This window comes from Salvelinus fontinalis, chromosome 3 (assembly GCF_029448725.1).
Source record: "Salvelinus fontinalis isolate EN_2023a chromosome 3, ASM2944872v1, whole genome shotgun sequence".
Lineage (NCBI taxonomy): Eukaryota > Metazoa > Chordata > Actinopteri > Salmoniformes > Salmonidae > Salvelinus > Salvelinus fontinalis.
In genome coordinates, this window is record NC_074667.1 from 11,244,794 (window position 1) to 11,266,773 (window position 21,980).

The 21,980-nt window shown below is 44.3% G+C and overlaps 1 protein-coding gene across 1 annotated transcript; it reads right to left on the minus strand.

Annotated features, from left to right (window-relative positions):
- Positions 1 to 7,009: 7,009 nt before the first annotated feature.
- Positions 7,010 to 18,583, minus strand: LOC129835171 (uncharacterized). Its single transcript, XM_055900603.1, has 4 exons — positions 18,333 to 18,583; positions 17,129 to 17,497; positions 14,259 to 14,443; positions 7,010 to 12,890 (listed from the first exon to the last, which is right to left on the minus strand). The coding sequence occupies exons 1-4, from the start codon at positions 18,581 to 18,583 to the stop codon at positions 12,358 to 12,360; spliced, it is 1,338 nt and encodes a 445-aa protein (XP_055756578.1). The 3' UTR covers positions 7,010 to 12,357.
- Between the last annotated feature and the right edge of the window lie 3,397 nt (positions 18,584 to 21,980).

Here is a 21,980-nt window from a genome sequence, read left to right on the forward strand (position 1 = left end):
TTGTCCCAGAGCTTCCGTGACATATGTCTCCATAGCCAACGTCTCCTCCTGGGACAAAGGATACACATGACTCCTGGGAAGTGCAGCGTTTACCTGGAGGTTTATCACGCAATCCCCCTGTCGATGGGGAGGTAATTGGGTCGCCTTCTTTTTACTGAAGGCGATAGCCAAATCGGCATACTCAGCGGGAATGCGCACGGTGGAAACCTGGTCTGGACTCTCCACCGTTGTCGCACCGATGGAAACTCCTACACACCTGCCTGAACACTCATCAGACCACCCCTGTAGAGCTCCCTGTTTCCACGAAATAGTCGGATTGTGAATAGCCAGCCAAGGAATTCCCAGCACTACCGGAAACGCAGGTGAATCGATAAGAAACAGACTAATCCGTTCCTTATGATTCCCCTGCGTAATCATCTCCAAAGGAATTGTGGACTCCCTGACCAGGCCTGACCCTAACGGTCGACTATCTAAAGAATGTACAGAAAAAGGGGGGTCAACCTTAACTAACGGAATCCTCAACCTCTGAGCGAGTCCGCGATCTATAAAATTTCCAGCTGCGCCTGAATCGACTAGCGCCTTATGCTGGAGAGAGGGAAAAAATTTAAGGAAGCATATTAACAAAAACATGTGACCAACAGGAAGCTCTGGGAGAGTGTGGTGCTGACTCACCTGAGGTGACCGAGGAGTGTTCTGCCCGCCCTCTCTATTCCCAGATGACCTCCTCCAGCACCGACCGGAAGTGTGCCCTCTTCGGCCACAACTGGTACAGGAGGAGCCTCCTCCGATCTCCCTAGATGCTGCCCCTCCTAGCTCCATCGGGATGGGAGCAGGAGGGTCAGGAGATGGAACGAACAGGACCCTTTCAGAACGTCCGCGAGCAGCTAGCAGATGGTCTAACCGGATAGACATGTCTATTAGTTCATCCAAACTTAGCGAAGTGTCCAGACAAGCCAGCTCTCTGCGGACGTCCTCTCTCAGGCTACACCTGTAATGGTCTATCAGGGCCCTGTCGTTCCATCCTGCTCCAGCAGCCAAGGTCCGGAAATCCAGCGCGAAGTCCTGCGCGCTCCTCGTCCCCTGTCGTAGATGGAACAGTCTCTCACCCGCCGCTCGGCCATCTGGAGGGTGATCAAACACGGCCCGAAAACGGCGGGTGAACTCCGGGTAGTGACCCCTCGCTGAGTCGGCCCCGTTCCAAACTGCATTGGCCCACTCTAGGGCTCTACCCGTCAGGCAGGAGACGAGGACACTCACGCTCTCCTCATCCGAGGGTGCCGGTCGAACGGTGGCCAGGTACAGGTCTAATTGTAGCAGGAATCCCTGGCACCCCGCCGCCGCTCCATCGTACTGGCTAGGAGGCGTAATACGCAACGCGCTGGTACCGGGTCCCGCTGGAGGAGATGGTAATGGTGCTGGAGGGAGGGTAGGTGGGCTTGTAGTGTTTGTAGGGAGACCACTCCTCTCCCAACGATCCATCCTCTCCATCATAAGATCCATTGCTGATCCAATACGATGAAGGATGGACGTGTGATGAAGGACTCTCTCCTCCATCGTGGGGAGAGGGGTGGTCGCTGCTCCTGCTGGCTCCATTCGTGGTGCGGGCTTCTGTTACGACCGATGAGGATAAAGGTAAGGAGTCAGGCGCAGAGAGCAAAGGTAACGGGAAAAAACCACTTTTAATGTCCACCCAGAAATACAACTGGTAATGTCAAAAAAACATAGGCGTACAACTCCAACCTGAATAAAGTCCAAAACTGGAAACATAAATTCAGTCTGTGGTAAATCCCAATGAAAAATAGCAACCTCAACATACAAACAGAGAAACAAGCCCGCACAAACATAAACGGGCTAAACGAACTTAAATAACCCCACCCTAACAACCAAACACTAAACAGGTGAAATCAATTAGACAAAAACAAACGAAAAGGAAAAAAGGATCGGTGGCAGCTAGTAGACCGGCGACGACGACCGCCGAGCGCCACTCGAACAGGAAGGAAGGCCACCTTCGGTAATACTCGTTACAGTAGCCTAATATCTCAAATACTAATTGATAAAAATGTTCATAAGAAAGAAGTGAAATGCTAATGGGAATGTTTCATAATGATGTCATTAGGCAGAGCAGGCAACAGATGGCACACAGACAGCAGAGCTGGGGACAGATAGGCAGGGACAAACTGGCAGAGACAGGGAGTCTCAGGTAAGTTTGTTGAGTCTTTGTTTGGCAACATTATGAAAGGTTCTCTCTTTTTTGGACTTGTAAAATAGGGACATAATTAGACAATGCCATGGATACCCCCACTCTCAACTTAAACTGGTGACTGAACTAAGATTTTTTAAGGCAATGGTATTGCTGTTGTGATTAATTGTGTAGTTTTTGGTACCGGTAGTTAGGAGTATGGCAAACACCTTTTTATTTTCTAGGAGACAGACTGTGAGTCAGTAAGGGCGGTGAAAGGGAAAGAGCCGCGGAGAGAGACTTCAGAGGACAGTGTCACAGCCACGGCAGGACCAGGTGTCAACCTTGTTGCCAGCAGCACCAGTATAAGGAACAGTGGCACAGCATTGTCCAGTTACCACAGTGATGGCACAAAACCATATCAGTCACACCCACAATTTATAGAACCGCAAACTCTTGCCAACAGAGTGTTGACATTTCAAGAGAATGGTTTCGCGATTTTCCCTGGCTACATTATAATCCATCAATAAAAGGAGTGTTGTGTTTTCACTGTAGCCAATGGTTTTCAAGCCAGCCATCTTTTGGCTAAAGAGCGGATGCTGCCTTCATTAGTTCAGGATTAGGGAACTGGAGAAAAGCCATTGAAAAATTCACAGCACATCAAAACTGCCAAACCCATCGCCACTTTGTAACTGTAACAGCACACCAACTAAATCCAATCAGTGCCCAGTTATCCAGCGAGTAAGGTCAACAGCAGGAGGACGCAAGGCATTTCTTGATGAAAATTGTTAGTTCAGTGAGGCATGTAGTAAGACAGGGACAAGCCTTTAGAGGCCACATGGATGACAGTGGGAATTTATACCAGCTTTTGAAACTTAGGGCAAAAGAGGATGATCCCATTTTACTGAAGTGGTTAACAGAGCATACCACAATGTACACAGGCCCCAAAGCAAAGAAAGAAATTCTGAACATCATGGCCAATACAGTCATTCGAGGCATTGCAGCTGAGATTAAGTCTCTTCCGATTGTACAATTTTCAGTAATTGTTGATGGTACTCAAGATGTCTCTGGTGCTGAACAGGAGCGTGTCTGCCTGCCATAGGCGGAAATCCCAGGGGGGACGGGGGGGACACGACCCCCCCATCCTGGGAAAAATATGACTTGTCCCCCCCAATATATCACTGTAAACATAACTATGTAATTTCAACAATATTAATAATACGCAATGAAAGCACTTGTGCTGATTATAGACACTTAATAGCGCGTTTTTAAGTTTCACAAGATTGCGACCCCCCCGCCTTTTGCCTCACAATGGTTTGATCCACTGCCAGTTCTTTAGCTTGCAAGGTAATAGAGGGTTCGTATCTACTGTCCGAAAGGCACTCAATGTACGTAACTGACGTGAGGTAATCCAGTCAATCGCGCCATAGGAATGTATATATTTTTTTAATGTTGCAGGGTTCACACACTAGCTGAATTTGCAGAGCTAACGCGCAAACTAAAGCAAACATTAACGATCAAGCCAGCTAGTACCAATTCCATTTATGTGGCGTCGTCAAAGATGGAATATTTGCTATCGTCAGTTTATTCCAAGATTAGCATGCAGCTGTAGTGCTTCAAAGTCCCTGTGATAAGGTTAGCGATAAACTGAAGTCCAAACTGAACAGAACTACACTCTCTTATACCATTGTCTTAAATATATTTAATGGTCTCGTTGCAAAAGCTAAATTGTCGCTAGTGTATTATCTTTTTTTCCCACCTTTATTTAACCAGGTAGCAAAGATTATAGCAAACACCACAGAAACGGAATTGGTGCTCGCTAGCTTTGCAAATTCAGCAATTGTTGGAAGCCAGCCAATATGAAACAAACTATGTTAAAATTACAAAAGGTTGCAGCATGTGTTGTGTAAATGTGTGTGTGTGCAGCTAGACCGGCCAGCCAGGTAGAAACATTTCAGAAAAAAGTTAAAAGACGGACATCAGAGTATTTTTCAGTACACCAAAACGCAAAGTAAGAACTCTAGTAGCCTAATATCTCAAAGACGAGTTGATAAAATGTTCATAAGAAAGAAGTGAAATGCTAATGGAAATGTTTCACAATGATGTCATTAGGCAGAGCAGGCAACAGATGGCACACAGACAGCAGAGCTGGGGACAGATATGCAGGGACAGACTGGCAGAGACAGGGAGTCTCAGGTAAGTTTGTTGAGTGTTTGTTTGGCAACATTATGAAAGGTTCTCAAAAAATTTTTATTTGTAAAATAGGGACATAATTGGAAAATGCCATGGATACCCCCACTCAACTTAAACTGGTGACTAAACTAAGATTTGTTAAAGGCAATGGTATTGCTGTTGTGATTAATTGTGTAGTTTTGGGTACCGGTAGTTAGGAGTACAGCAGACACCTTATTTCTTTTCTAGGAGACAGACTGTGAGTCAGTGAGGGTGGTGAAAGGGAAAGAGCCAAGGAGAGAGACTTCAGAGGACAGTGTCACAGCCACGGCAGGACCAGGTGTCACCCTTGTTGCCAGCAGCACCAGTATAGGGGACAGTGGCACAGCATCGTCCAGTTACCTCAGTGATGGCACAAAACCATATCAGCCACACCCACAATTTATAGAACCGCAAACTCTTGCCAACAGAGTGTTGACAGTTCAAGAGAGATGGTTTTGCGATTTCCCCTGGCTACATTATAATCCATCAATAAAAGGAGTGTTGTGTTTTCACTGTAGCCAAGGGTTTTCAAGCCAGCCATCTTTTGGCCAAAGAGCAGATGCTGCCTTCATTAGTGCAGGATTTAGGAACTGGAGAAAAGCCATTGAAAAATTCACAGCACATCAAAACTGCCAAACCCACCTCCACTTTGTAACTGTAACAGCACACCAGCTAAATCTAATCAGTGTCCAGTTATCCAGCGCGTGGGGTAAACAGCAGGAGGACGCAAGGCATTGCTTGATGAAAATTGTTAGTTCGGTGCGGCATGTAGTAAGACAGGGACAAGCCTTGAGGCCACACGGATGACAGTGGGAATTTATACCAGCTTTTGAAACTCGGGGCAGAAGAGGATGATCCCATTTTACTGAAGTGGTTAACAGAGCGTACCACAATGTACACAGGCCCCAAAGCACAGAATGAAATTCTGAACATCATGGCCAATACAGTCATTTGAGGCATTGCAGCTGAGATTAGGTCTCTTCCGATTGTACAATTTTCATTAATTGTTGATGGTACTCAAGATGTCTCTGGTGCTGAACAGGAGAGTGTCTGCCTGCGTTATGTTGACCATGACTGCGTCCCTCACGAGGAGTTTATTGGGCTATACAGGGTGTCGGAGACAACAGGTGAAGGCATTGCGAAAGTGGCAACTGATGTGTTGTTGATTTGCCCATGTCTGGCTTACGTAGGCAGAGTTACGATGGTGTCTCGAACATGGCAGGAAAGTACACAGGTGCACAGGCAATTGTGAGGAGGCAGCAGCCATTAGCCTTCTATGTGCATTGTGTAAATCTGATTACACAGGCTGGCTGCTCATCCCCACTGATCCGGGTTTCCCTTTCTTGGGTCCATCAGTTAGGTGTCCTCTATGGCCAGTCAGGAAAGTTTAAGAGCATGTTTGAATCAATTGCCACGCCCAAAGATACACATCTGACCACCCTGAAATCCCTATGTCCAACAAGGTGGACTGTGCGGAAGAGCTGTGCTAGGGCAGTATGAGCGGGTACTAAGCAGCCTAGAGGAGATGGCAAAAACTGCATCCAAGACAGCTTCAACTGCCAGTGGCTTATTTGAGCCCTTCATCAAAGGCAAGATAGTGTTGGACCTCACACTTGCCTCTGCTGTTCTTGGAGAGCTTGAATGCCTAAACATTTCACAGCAGAAGACAACTCAGACTCTCTCTGGTATGCAGGCTGCAGTCGAGTGTGTGCGATCATCTCTTAGGGGCAAGAAATTACGAAAGCTACCTTGCACTGTATGAGAAAGCAACACCATTGATTGACTCCATTGAGACACACTCAAGACGATTTGCAGGCAAAGCAGTGGATCACTATAGGGCAGAATATTTTAAAGTGTTGGATGGTGTGGAGGTTCAGTTTGGCCATCGTTTTGACCAGGACGTTTAGACGTTTAGAAAAAGCGCTTCTCAGTCTCTAAATCAGTACCCTGAGCTGATCATAGATTCTCTTTCAGTGCAGTTGCCTCTCTTTCGCAACAAATACCCCTGTAGTAGCAGTGGAGAGGCAGCAGAGGTCCTCAGGAGGCTTCCAGTGGAGGTGAGGGGGTTGACCAAGTTGAAATGCTGATCAGAATTTTGTTTGTGGTGCCAGTGTCTTCATGTGAGGTTGAGAGGAGTTTCAGTGCACTCCGCAGGTTGAAGACTTGGCTACGGGACAGCATGGGCCAAGAGAGACTGAACGGCGTAGTTGTCTGTAATGTACATAAAGACAGGCTGGACAGTCTCAAGAGGGAAAATATCTGCCAGGAATTTGTTGGATCCATTGAAACCCGCAAACATATGTTTGGTTCTTTTGTTCAGTAGTATGTATAGCAGTGGTTCTCAACCTTTTTCGGGTACTGGAACCCCTGCATATTTTGAGGCAAGGCGGGCAAGGTTTTGAGCGGTCCTCAGGGACCCCCACCCCCTCTATGTTATATGTAAAGTTACTGGAATCCTTGTGATACTGAATACGTTCATTACACTTTTTTATTTCACAGACACCTTGCAATTACACCAGGGACCCCTGGGGGTCCACCCTGTTTGAGAACCCCTGGTGTATAGTATGATATTTGTTCTTTTGTTTAGTAGTTTTCAGTACATGACAGTACACTTACTAATTATTTATTTCATTTTATTTTATTTAAAATGGCATACTTTGTGTGACATACTTGTCCATAGCTGTTGTTTGAAGAGTTGAGACACCGACTGAACAATAAATAAGTATTTTAGAAAGATATTTTGGTTGATTTATTTGGGTTATTCATTGAAGTAGTTATTTCACTTTTAGAACTGTACTTATTTTGAGTTTTTTGTTCTTGTAAATCTATTGTAGTAGACTCAGGCCAGTGGCACATATTTAATGACTATATAAATGTATCAGAAAAAGTAAAAAAGGTCAATTCAATACTGAGACCAACTTTGTGAGCGTTCTCAATGGAGATTCTTTTAGATGAGATTGCACCATGTTCACAATATTTACGAAAACTGCACCGATACACAGTGTACAGTACCATTGCCACCTACTGGCCTTTCTAGGTATTGCTGGTTGTAAATACATACTGGACTGATAAGGAACACTGCTATAACTATTATTAGTAGTAGTATTATAACGATTTAAACATTTGAACAAGTTGGGACAACCCTCCAGTTAACTACCTATCAATTATCCAGTAGTAGTAATTATGGTTCCTCAATATACATTTAACATATTACAATGTAGGCTATGTGTTACAGCCCTACTTTTGGTGTCCCCCTCAGGAATTGCTCTTGAGAAAATGTCATGTACTTGTCCCCTCCAAAGTTGATATCAGATTTTCACCCCTGCTCCGACAAACCATCAAACAGGCAAAGCCTCAATACAGGACTAAGATCGAATCGTACTACACCGGCTCTGACGCTCGTCGGATGTGGTAGGGCTTGCAAACTATTACAGACTACAAAGGGAAGCACAGCCGAGAGCTGCCCAGTGATACAAGCCTACCAGACGAGCTAAATAACTTCTATGCTCGCTTCGAGGCAAGTAACACTGAAACATGCATAAGAGCACCAGCTGTTCACATCAGCCGATGTGAGAAAGACCTTTAAACAGGTCAACATTCACAAGGCCACAGGGCCAGATGGATTACCCGGACGTGTACTCAGATCATGCGCTGACCAACTGGCAAGTGTCTTCACTGACATTTTCAACCTCTCCCTGTCTGAGTCTGTAATACCAACATGTTTCAAGCAGACCACCATAGTCCCTGTGCCAAGAACATTAAGGTAACCTGCCTAAATGACTACCGACCCGTAGCACTCACATCTGTAGCCAAGAAGTTTTGAAAGGCTCGTCATGGCTCACATCAATACCATTATCCCAGAAACCCTAGACCCACTCCACTTTGCATACCGCACCAACAGATCCACAGATGATGCAATCTCTATTGCACTCCACACTGCCCTTTCACACCTGGAAAAAAGGAACACCTATGTGAGAATGCTATTCATTGACTACAGCTCAGCGTTCAACACCATAGTGCCCTCAAAGCTTATCACTAAGCTAAGGACCCTGGGACTAAACACTACCCTCTTCAAATGGATCCTGGACTTCCTGACGGGCCACCCCCGGGTGGTAAGGGTAGGTAACAACACATACGCCATGCTGATCCTCAACACGGAGGCCCCTCAGCGGTGCGTGCTCAGGCCCCTCCTGTACTCCCTGTTCACTCATGACTGCATGGCCAGGCATGACTCCAACACCATCATTAAGTTTGCTGATGACACAACAGTGGTAGGCCTGATCACTGACAACGATGAGACAGCCTATAGGGAGGAGGTCAGAGAGCACGCCAACATTCTCATCGACGGGGCTGTAGTGGAGCAGGTTGAGAGCTTCAAGTCCCTTGGCGTCCACATCACCAACAAACTAACATGGTCCAAGCACACCAAGACAGTTGTGAAGAGGGCACGATGAAACCTATTCCCCCCAAGGAGACTGAAAAGATTTGGCATGGGTCCTCAGATCCTCATCGAGAGCATCCTGACGGGTTGCATCACTGCCTGGTATGGCAACTGCTCGGCCTCCGACCGCAAGGCACTATACAGAGTAGTGTGTACGGCCCAGCACATCACCGGGGCCAAGCTTCCTGCCATCCAGGACTTCTATACCAAGCAGTGTCAGAGGAAGGCCCTAAAAAGTGTCAAAGACTCCAGCCACCCTAGTCATAGACTGTTCTCTTCGCTACTGCACGGCCATCGGTACCGGAGCGCCAAGTCTAGGTCCAAGAGGCTTCTAAACAGCTTCTACCCCCACGCCATAAGACTCCTGAACAGCTAATCAAATGGCTACCCAGAATATTTGCATTCCCGCCTCTATGCTGCTGCTACTCTGCCATTTTAATTGTAGTGTTTAAAGTAATTTGTTTAACATTGAAATGTATCAACAAGACTATTCAGCATTATACAGTGAAGATACTTCTTACTCAAGAACTGATGGATGGTTGATCCTCAAATAGATATTTGCTGGATTCAGTGTTCTCCATCAAACGAAGCTTCTTAGTTGTGCTGAACACTAGACAAAAGTAGATAACATAACAAAACAAAATACGGATAAATCTTACAACTTTACAGGTCGATAAATCCAGACAAGTTACCACATAGATCATACATCCATCCATAGAGATAGCATCAGAGTCTTCTTCAGGGAATATGTTTCAAATAGATACCAGACATGGCTGCAGTAGTATTATTCTATCACGCATCCCAGTAATCAGTTATCTGGATACTGTGTGAGAGAGAGAGATACATTTTAGCCCCTCAGAGGCCGGAAGGGCGTACTGGCCCTTAAATCTTTGTCCTTTGTGTTTTCCTTGTGTTCCTGGGCCATTTGCCATCCAGTCACTGGCATAGCACACCCCCCCGCAGCTCCCGCAAGGCAAGGGGGCCCACAAGTTCTGGGGCCCACAACCGTCCAAAAAGGAAAGGGAAACTTTATTTTTACAAGGGAAAATATTTGTTTTTCGAAATTTCTAAATACTTTCAATATTATTCATTTCCATGTCGGCTATATACCTGGAAATGCCCTTGTCCAGAGCAAAGGATCCAAATTCAAAACTCTCCAAAAAAGTGTTTACAATTCTAAAAACGGTCAATAATGGATATTAACTGAAAAATGATCGTATATAGTTTCATGCAATACCCCTGTGACTTAAAAAAAAAAAATATTTATCTCAAAACTTTGATTCCTAAAAGATATGTACGGATATTTGGTGAACTCCATCAGATTTGTCTAATGAGCAGGGTCAGCTATACCATAAGGACCCCTTGTTCATGTCCTCATTACATGTAGTGCAACAAGACAACTCATCATCTGGAACGTTCTCTACTTTTGGTAGGTTTAAACAAACAATATTGGAGTCACCATGGTCATAACCATAAACGGTCAACTCTATCTGCCTGATAGAATATGCATTTTGGTTCAAATATGTCACATTTAATTAGGTTTTAGAGTCATAAAGCAACTGAGGAAAAACTACATTTCTACTGTATATACCACTCTGTAAAACACAAACTGTCAGATTTCTGTCTAATGTCAACTCCATCAGAGTGCTGAAAGATCTGATAGAATGGCTATGTTTTTAGTGGGATTTTTTAATTAATAATTTTCCATATTTCCATATAATTTTCCATATGTTTGTATTGAACTTTTATTTTTAGAAGCAAAAATATGTTTTGTGTATCTGTTATCAACTCCGTCAGCGGCTTGTCAACTCCATCATCGATGGCTAACCCCCTTAATATCAATTTTTTCAAATATATTGTAATCACTGTTCTGCAACATACGCTTAAACAATTAAAATATTTGCTGTTCTAGATCAAAGGGATAATGTTTGCTTTATAAATGTTGTTTTATGTTTAAATCTAGAAAAACATGCCAAAATGCTAACGACCAGGGCCGACATTATCAGCGGGCCCTAGGGGGCCTGGCCCACCATTACCATACCTCCTTGCCCGTCCAATAAAAGATTGAAATATTGATCATTAAATTTGACTGAGACGCATCAATCTCAGTCATTGTCCCAAAGGCAGGCTACATTGGCAGGAAGGCAGGCTACAAGCTTAGGTCTGCATAATATGCCCATACAAATGCATTGGCCTTATTCTGGACAGAATTTGGCTAGAGTGAGCCTTCTCGCTTTGCTTCTTCCTGTCTGCTGAAACTATCACTGGAGAAAGCATCAGAGCAAGCGAAACAGCACCCCTCTGTCTCAGTATGTGTAGTAGACCATGTATCTGATTCTGCCTGGACAAAAAGATTATGGCATGTCATACTATTTCTGGATAGACAGGATCAGATACAAAATAATTTGTATTACATATTTTCAGCCTCCTGAGGGGGAATAGGTGTTGTCATGCCCTCTTCACAACTGTCTTGGTGTGTTTGGACCACGATAGGTCCTTAGTGATGTGGACACCAAGGAACTTGAAGCTCTCGACCCGATCCACTACAGCCCCGTTGATGTGAATGGGGGCGTGCTCGGCCCTCCTTTTCCTGTAGTCCACGTTCAGCTTCTTTGTCTTGCTCACGTTGAGGTAGAGGTTGTGTCCTGGCACCACACTGCTAGGTCTCTGACCTCCTCCCTATAGGCTGTCTCATTGCCATTGGTGATCAGGCCTACCACCACCATAATGATGGTGTTGGAGTCATGCGTGGCAACACAGTCATGGGTGAACAGGGAGTACAGGAGGGAACTAAGCACGCACACCTGAGTGTCCCCCGTGTTGTTGCCTACCCTCACCACCTGGGGGCGGCCCGTCAAAAAGTACAGGATCCAGTTGCAGAGGGAGGTGTTCAGTCCCAGGATCCTTAGCTAGTGATGAGCTTGGAGGGAACTATGGTGTAGTCAATGAACAGCATTCTCACGCAGGTGTTCCTTTTGTCCAGGTGGGAAAGGGCAGTGTGGAGTGCAATAGAGATTGCGTCATCTGTAGATCTGTATGCGAATTGGAGTGGGTCCAGGGTTTCTGGGATGAAGGTGTTGATGTGAGCCATGACCAGCCTTTCAAAGCATTTCATGGCTCCAGATGTGAGTGCTACAGGGCGATAGTCATTTAGCAGCGGTGGAAAAAGTACTCAATTGTCATAGTTGATCAAAAGTCAAGATACGTTAATAGAACATGACTCAGTTTCTACCTCCAGGCCATAAGACTGTTGAACAGCCAACCCCTGGCTGTCTATCTGCGCATACTGTAATTGTCATCTACCTGCACCTTTAAACTATTTGCACAGACAATCAAGTGGTGGAAAAGGTACCCAATTGTCATACTTGAGTAAAAGTATTTGGTTTTAAATACACGTAAGTATCAAAAGTAAATGTAATTACCTTGGCGTTTTTGGGCACCAGGACTATGCATTGAATAGGAGTTTGAACCCCTTGAGTAGGAGTTTGAACTCCTTGAAGAAGACTCCACTGGACACAGGAAGCTATTTTACCTTACACAGGGACACTGAGGTGTTGCACTCAAGAAGCCAAAACCCTGCATAGAGGGGCTCAGTAAACGTGGTGTGGAATGTGTGGAGGTGGGTCAGTGTGTCAGAGGTGACACTGTAGAAGGACAGAGTGCCGGCCGGCCAGTCCAGATACACTCCTACTTTGTGGGAGCCGGAGGAGGGGAAAGGTATGTCAGTGGCACTCTTATTGTGGGAGGCAGAGTAACTTTTATCAGAGCAGTGCAGACTCCAGGACTTGTCATTGGATCCAAGCACACCGTCATCATCCCCCTTGTTCCTGTCGATTCCTTTATATGTCATTCCCATGTAAGACCTAAAAGACCACTCTGCTTCCCAGTAACAGCGTCCAGACAGAGCCTCTCTACACACCACCATTTCCCTTTGTTCAAATCTCTCTGGGTGATCAGGATACGGCTGCTCCTCCAACCATGTCACCTTTCTGTTCTCCTGGGACAGCGTGAGGAGTCTGTGTGCTGTGTTTGGGTCCAGTGTGAGCTCACAAGCATCTGGTGGGGATCAGGACACAATACGTATTTTACAAATCATCAAGAGGTATATTTTTAACTTCACTGTGCACCCTCTTACCTGCCGAGTGAAACTTCAGGGTGTCTCATTATTAGCATATGAACAAGAAGAAGCATAGGAGAGAATCATACAAAACATTCCCAGTTGTAAACGGCATCAATGTTCATTGAAACTGTCCCTAATTTACATGCAGCACTGTCTAACATGCCACAAACACTGTATTCTGGAATACAGTTGTAATTCACAGTTTAGTGGTGAATTGGGGGAGTTCGCTGCAATGAGCTCACATTTTATTGTTGGGGCTCTTGCAGTGCTCTTGCAGTATGAGAGTACCTTCGATGTAAGATATGACGACAAACCATAAATAACCAATGAAAATAGCCTCATCAATAAATTATGTAATGAAAGGTATGGGCTGCATGTAGTTTGATAGTTATAGTTATATCATGAACAAAACAAGAAAGATAGCCATGGCTCTTCAGCAATGTGTGTTAGGCTACACTACCGGTCAAAATGCCAAGAGTGTTACGATCGTCGATGGAAGGATCGGACCAAGGTGCAGCGTGGTAGGCGTACATTTTAATTTATTAAATGAACACCGAAAAAACAACAAATACGAAACGTAACATCTACTAGGGCTAAACAGCACAGTACCAAAAACAAGATCCCACAAACTACAGGTGGAAAAAGGCTGCCTAAGTATGATCCCCAATCAGAGACAATGATAGACAGCTGCCTCTGATTGGGAACCATACCCGGCCAACAAAGAAATAGAAAACATAGATTGCCCACCCTAGTCACACCCTGACCTAACCAAATAGAGAATAAAAAGGATCTCTAAGGTCAGGGCGTGACAAAGAGTGTGCAAAGCTGTCATCAAGGCAAAGGGTGACTATTTGAAGAATCTCAAATATAAAATATATTTAGATTTGTTTAACACTTTTTTGGTTAACCCATATGTGTTATTTCATAGTTTTGATATCTTCACTATTATTCTACAATGTAGAAAATAGTCAAAACAAAGAAAAACCATTCAAACTTTTGACCGATAGTGTACTTTGTAGTTACTGTGCTTCACTGTAAATATAATGTACTGCTTATAACCCATTGAGCTCTGAATTCTGCTTCCATAGAATGAGAGCTAACATTTGAGTCAACATGAAATACACACTTATTCTTCATTGCAGTCAACACTCACATTTTTAGGCCCAGGTTTGATCCTGCACTCTCCACCATTTTCCATACTGTAGAGATAGAAGAATTGTTTTGAGTGACGCACATATGCACATGCCTACATAACGCATAACTCAGAACAAAGGTATCCTTTCTTAATATGGATTTATACAAACCCTCTACATACTTGATTTTCTCCAGTGTCAAGTGTGGATCCTCCAGTCCAGCAGAAAGCAGTCTCACTCCTGTGTCTCCTAGGTGATTGTAGCTCAGATCCAGCTCTCTCAGGTGTGAGGGGGTTGACCTCAGAGCTGTGTCGAGAGAAACACAGCCCTCATCTGTGATCAGGCAGCCTGACAGCCTGTAGAGAGTTGATCAAGACTTCACACACTGCTACCATTTAGTAATACAGGAAATGGCAGAAGCATATGTTGTTTTTTCACACGATATTCAACAAATACAGGAATACTGACCTTAGTGTTTACAGTGTGGATTCTCCAGTCCAGCAGAGAGTAGCTTTACTCCTGAATCCTGCAGGTCATTGTCACTCAGGTCCAGCTCTCTCAGGTAAGAGGAGTTGAGAGCTGAGGCCAACACTTCACAGTATTCTTCTGAGAGGTTGGTTCAGCCTAAATTATGTGTAAAAAAGAAAATCATAACAGCTTACAACAAAAACACTAACAAGACTGTTTAGTAGTACAGACTGGGAATTGTTCGGGGATTCATCTGACAGCATTGAGGAGTTTATCACATCAGTCACGGGCTTCATCAATAAGTGCATAGACGACGTCGTCCCCAAAGCGACAATACGAACGTATCCAAACCAAAAACCATGTATTACAGGCAATATCTGTTCTGGGCTCAAGGCTAGAGCTACCACTTACAAGGAATCGGACACGGACATGGACGCATACAAGAAAGCTCGCTACGATGAGACATCAAACATGCAAAAGGACAATACAGGCTCCAACACTCTTCAGATGTATCAGGGCTTGCAGACGATAACGGATTATAAACCCAGCCGTGAGATGCCCAGTGACGCAGAACTCTCAAACAAGCTAAATGCGTTTTATTCTCGCTCCAAGGAAAACAACACCCGAGTCTTGCACGAAAGCCTGTTGTTCCGGATGACCGTGTGATCTCTCTCCATGGCCGATGAGAGTAAAACAACAGGTAAACACTCGCAAGGCGGGCCAGACGAAATACCAGGGTGCGTTCTCAGAGAATGCACAGACCAGCTGGTAAGTGACTTCACGGACATTTTCAATCTATCCTTGTCCCAGTCTGTAATTCCAACATCTTTCAAGCTGACAACTATTGTCCCTGTTCCCAATAACTCCAAGGTAATCTCCCTAAATGACTATAAGGCTGGTCATGACACACATCAACACCATCATCCCAGACACCTACTCCAATTCGCATACCACCCCAACAGATCAACAGATGACGCAATCTCAATTGCACTTCACACTACCCTCTCCCACCTGGACAAGAGGGGGAATAACTATGTGAGAATGCTGTTCATAGACTACAGCTCAGCGTTCAACACCATTGTCCCATCCCTGGGACTGAACACCTCCCTTTGCAACAGGATACTGGACTTTCTGACGGGCCGTCCCCAGGTGATGAGGGTAGGCAACAACACCTCCACCTCGCTGACCCTTAACACTGGGGCCCCTCAGGGGTGCGTGCTTGATCAACTCCTGTACTCCCTGTTTAACCATGACTGCGTGGCCATCCACGACACCAACACAATCATCAAGTTTGCTGACGACACAACGGTGGTAAGCCTTATCACTAATGGCAATAAGACAGGCTACAGGGAGGAGGTCAGAGACTTGGCAGTGTGGTGCCAAGACATAAACCTCTCCCTCAACGTCAGTAAGACAAAGAAGCTGATCGTGGCTACAGGAGAAAAAGGAGAGAGCACGCCCCCATCCACATTGACAGGGCTGTAGTGGAGCGGATTGAACGCTTCAAGTTCCTTGCCATCCACACCACTAAGGAATCAACATGGTCCACAAACCCCACACAGTCATGAAGAGGGCACTACAGCACCTCCCCTTTCAGGAGGCTAAAAAGATTTGGCATGGGCCGTCAGATCCTCAAAAAATTCTACAACTGCACCATCGAGAGCATCTTGACTAGCTGCATCACCGCTTGGTATGGAAAATGCACCACCCTTGACCACAAAGCGCTACAGAGGGTGGTGCAGATGGCCCAGTACATCACTGAGGCCAAGCTCCCTGCCATTCAGGACCTCTATATCAAGTGGTATCAGAAGGCCCAAAAAAGACTTCAGCCACCCAAGCTATAGGTACTGGTACTTCTTGTATATAGCTCCACATTGATCTGGTACTGGTACTTCCTGTGTATAGCTCCACATTGATCTGGTACTGGTACTTCCTGTATATAGCTCCACATTGATCTGGTACTGGTACGTCCTGTATATAGCTCCACATTGATCTGGTACTGGTACTTCCTGTGTATAGCTCCACATTGATCTGGTACTGGTACTTCCTGTATATAGCTGCACATTGATCTGGTACTGGTACTCCCTGTATATAGCTCCACATTGATCTGGTACTGGTACTTCCTGTGTATAGCTCCACATTGATCTGGTACTGGTACTTCCTGTATATAGCTGCACATTGATCTGGTACTGGTACTCCCTGTATATAGCTCCACATTGTACTGGTACTTCATGTGTATAGCTCCACATTGATCTGGTACTGGTACTTCCTCTATATAGCTCCACATTGATCTGGTACTGGTACTTCCTGTATATCGCTTAATTCTTGTGTATTTTATTCCTCTAGTTACTATTAAAAAAAATATATACTCTGAATTATTGGGAAGGGCTCATGAGCTATCATTTCACATTTCACAGTCTACACCTGTTGTATTCGGCGAATGTGACAAATAAAATGTTTGTTTGATTTAAATTAATAAAGTCAATTGAGAATAGTAGTGAATAAAACTTTTTTTTTTTGTAAAAAATAATATTTCTGTCGGATGATTAGTATTTAAATATCCAGGTACTTACCTCGCAGTTCTAGAAGCTTTGACCAAAGGCAGCAGCTTTAGCAGACCTTCCTCTGATCTGGAGTATTTCTTGAGTTCAAACACATCCAAGTCCTCTTCTGATGTCAACAACACAAAGACCAGAGCTGACCACTGGGCAGGTGAGAGTTCTTCTCTGGAGAGTTTCCCTGAGCTCAGGTAGCTTTGGATCTCATCCACAAGAGAATAATCATTCAGTTCATTCAGACAATGGAACAGATTGATGCACCTCTCTGGAGAGGGATTCGCCCTGATCTTCTTCTTAATGTACTTGACTGTTTGTTGCTGTTGCTCTGTGAACTGCTTCTTGTCTGTGTCAGTAGACCACGTAAACGATTCTGATTGGACTCCACTGATAGACCCAGAAGGAAACTGAGAAAAGGTCTAGGTGTCCAGTCTCACTCTGTAAGGCCTTATGCACCGCACACTTGTGGAAGGTGATGGCAGGTTTATATCTGAACAAGATTACCAGAAACTAAAATTATTCAATTAATTCACTTTTATTTTGTGTCTCCTCTTATTATTTACCATCTTCTGTAGAGTTTACAGGAGGGTTTGCTGTGGCAATAACAAGGCCTCCAGTCTCATTGCTGTTGGCTGGAGAAGCAGCCTGAGTTGTAGATGTTTTCTCTGGCGCTTCCTCAACACCAACCTCTCCTAAAACAGAAAGAGTAAGGTTTCTATGCAGCACTAACAGCGACATAATCATGATAGATTATCTTCGCTGTCGGATGAAAACATGGTAACTCATTATTTCTTTTAAAGCATGGATGCTGATGTTAACTGGACCATCAATATGGCAGCCAGTGAGTGCAGGGGAAATAACATGGCCTCCTGTCTGAGCACTGATGGTGGGATGGACAGAAGCTACCTGATGTGAAATGGTGGATGTTCTCCCAGCATTTTCTTCCTGACCCCTGGCATCTCATTAGAACAAAGAGGGGAGGGGATTTGACTGGTTAGCACCCTAACACCCTTTTCCTCTAATAAATTAAGTTTGTCAAGAATGTTGTCTGACTATCAGTAAAAGACAGATGAATGTTGGCAAACATTTGTTATGATTAACTTTATGTGCAGAAATAATAGAACAATTCTGAATTACCTTTTTTACAGTCTGTCATTAACTTACATTTACATTTACATTTAAGACATTTAGCAGACGCTCTTATCCAGAGCGACTTAAAAACTTCTCAGCTAGATTGTTGCGTTTCATCTTCAGTGAGATATCCAGAGCGGTCACAAAGCTGTAGGTCTTCACCTTCTTGTCCATAATGTCCTCTCTGTCTTCACCCTCTAACTGGCATTTTGGGATGGGAGAGAAGTCCAACTGGGAGATAAACCCATCAGGTTGCTTAAGGTACCATTTAAATGTCTTCAACACATCCTTATCCAGCTCTGTCAGAGTGGCCAGAAGCAGCTCTGCAGTAGATGTGACCATTGTAGATCATGGAACACTAGGAAGGAGCAGACAAAAAAATAGTGAGGCTTGCCTTAAAAGGGATGTGGCGCAGCAGTCTAAGGCACTTCAGACCCTGGTTCAATTCCAGGCTGTATCACAACTGTCCGTGATTCGGAGTCCCATAGGCCACTCAGGAACATTCAATGTTGTCTTGGTAAGGAACTCTTGGTAAGGAACTCTAGTTTATTAAATGTTTTAGGTTATTGCCTTGCTGAAAGATAGGGTAGCGACTGGATGACTGGATGTCATAAGGTGAATGCACCAATTTGTAAGTCGCTCTGGATAAGAGCGTCTGCTAAATGACTTAAATGTAATGTAAATGTAGCGGCAGGGTAGCCTAGTGGTTAGAGTGTTGGACTAGTAACTGAAAGGTTGCAAGTTCTAATCCCCAAGGTACAAATCTGTCGTTCTGCCCCTGAACAGGTAGTTAACCCACTGTTCCTAAGCCATCATTGAAAATAAGAAATTGTTCTTAACTGACTTGCCATGTTAAATATTTGTCTATTGGAAATCAGACTGAACCAGGTTTTCCTCAAGGACTTAGCTCTATTCCGTTTCCTTTATTGTAAAAAAAAAACTCCCTAGTCCTTGCCGATGATAAGCATACCCATAACATGATTCCACCCTTGACATTACGGGGCATTGTGTGTAGGCCAGTGACACAAAATCTCAATTCAATCAGTTTTAAATTCAGGCTGTAACACAACAAAATGTGGAAAAAGTCAAAGGGTGTGAATACTTTTATATTTAATCATATCATCATATTTGAATATGTTTTATTTACTTTTATTGTGTAGCCTACTACTAGACATACAGTGGGGAGAACAAGTATTTGATACACTGCCGATTTTGCAGATTTTCCTACTTACAAAACATGTTGAGGTCTGTAATTTTTTATCATAGGTACACTTCAACTGTGAGAGATGGAATCTAAAACAAAAATCCAGAAAATCACATTGTATGATTTTTAAGTAATTAATTTGCATTTTATTGCATGACATAAGTATTTGATCACCTACCAACCAGTAAGAATTCCGGCTCTCACAGACCTGTTAGTTTTTATTTAAGAAGCCCTCCTGTTCTCCACTCATTACCTGTATTAACTGCACCCGTTTGAACTCGTTACCTGTATAAAAGACACCTGTCCACACACTCAATCAAACAGACTCCAACCCCTCCACAATGGCCAAGACCAGAGAGCTGTGTAAGGACATCAGGGATAAAATTGTAGACCTGCACAAGGCTGGGATGGGCTACAGGACAATAGGCAAGCAGCTTGGTGAGAAGGCAACAACTGTTGGCGCAATTATTAGAAAATGGAAGAAGTTCAAGATGACAGTCAGTCACCCTCAGTCTGGGGCTCCATGCAAGATCTCACCTCGTGGGGCATCAATGATCATGAGGAAGGTGAGGGATCAGCCCAGAACTACACGGCAGGACCTAGTCAATGACCTGAAGAGAGCTGGGACCACAGTCTCAAAGAAAACCATTAGTAACACACTACGCCGTCATGGATTAAAATCCAGCAGCGCACACGAGCTCCCCCTGCTCAAGCCAGCGCATGTCCATGCCCGTCTGAAGTTTGCCAATGACCATCTGGATGATCCAGAGGAGGAATGGGAGAAGGTCATGTGGTCTGATGAGACAAAAATAGAGCTTTTTGGTCTAAACTCCACTCGCCGTGTTTGGAGGAAGAAGAAGGATGAGTACAACCCCAAGAACACCATCCCAACCGTGAAGCATGGAGGTGGAAACATCATTCTTTGGGGATGCTTTTCTTCAAAGGGGACAGGATGACTGCACCGTATTGAGGGGAGGATGGATGGGGGCATGTATCGCGAGATCTTGGCCAACAACCTCCTTCCCTCAGTAAGAGCATTGAAAATGGGTCTTCCAGCATGACAATGACCCAAAACACACAGCCAGGGCAACTAAGGAGTGGCTCCGTAAGAAGCATCTCAAGGTCCTGGAGTGGCCTAGCCAGTCTCCAGACCTGAACCCAATAGAAAATCTTTGGAGGGAGCTGAAAGTCCGTATTGCCCAGCGACAGCCCCGAAACCTGAAGGATCTGGAGAAGGTCTGTATGGAGGAGTGGGCCAAAATCCCTGCTGCAGTGTGTGCAAACCTGGTCAAGAACTACAGGAAACGTATGATCTCTGTAATTGCAAACAAAGGTTTCTGTACCAAATATTAAGTTCTGCTTTTCTGATGTATCAAATACTTACATCATGCAATAAAATGCAAATTAATTAATAAAAAATCATACAATGTGATTTTCTGGATTTTTGGTTTAGATTCCGACTGGGGATTTTTTTATTTGAACGGTCATCCAACTCAAACTCTGGTCTCTTTCTAGAGATTCGACTTTCCGACCTGAAGCTCACTGACGTCATGATTTGACCTCGTATTTTTCAGAGTTCCCAGTTGTTTTGAACGTGGCATAAGAAATTCAGAAATGTCCAATTTGTTAACTGGTTGTAGTTATACACGCGCCTCATTCAATTAATCAGAAATGTCAGAGTTTACTAGTTCTGACTAGCATGTCAACACAGCAATAGCCACAAGTAGCTAATTTGCATTTCATTTTTGGGGGGGTGAATATGTTGAAAAAGTTACCTTGTCTGAGATTTGCACGGTTATCAAAACGTCACGCCAGGTTAAGCCTACACGAAACACAGACCTTAAATGAAGCAGTTCTAAAATCCTGATGCAAAAACAAATGGTGAAAAAACATATTCTTCTTCAATGAGGTTTAACAGCGGTTGGCATCCAATAAATATTGCATTACCGCCACACACTAGACTGGAGTATAACTCCCTTATACTTTGCTTGAAAAAAATTATATATAATTATTATTTGAAATAAATACAACAAATACTCTACCATCTAACCCTACATCACCATCACTTAACACACCCTCTAACTCTTCTGATGTCAAGTCTCGCACACCCAAATACCGCTCTGCAGCTGCCACCACAAACTTTATTTTCTGCGAGTTACATTCCATCCCTGCAGTACAGTTGATAACCATTGCTATAAATGCCAAACATCCAATCTTACTGAAACATATATCACATTGGTTTATGCCTCTGTACTGGTACAGATCTACTACTGACACCACTCCTCTCAGGATCCTCCCCCTTGACACATCTTCCTCTACTTTCTTCACTGCTTCAGCATATGGCAACTTCTGCACTACTCTAACCCTGGAAACCTCAACCTGCCTCTCTCGCACAGGACATGTATGATCCGCAGCCGCATGGGCACCCCTACAATTAACATTTACCGCTACTTCACCCAATGCTACACATTCCTTGCTCTCATGCCTTTCTGCATACTTCTCACACCTAGGAACCCCCCTCCTACACACCGCTGC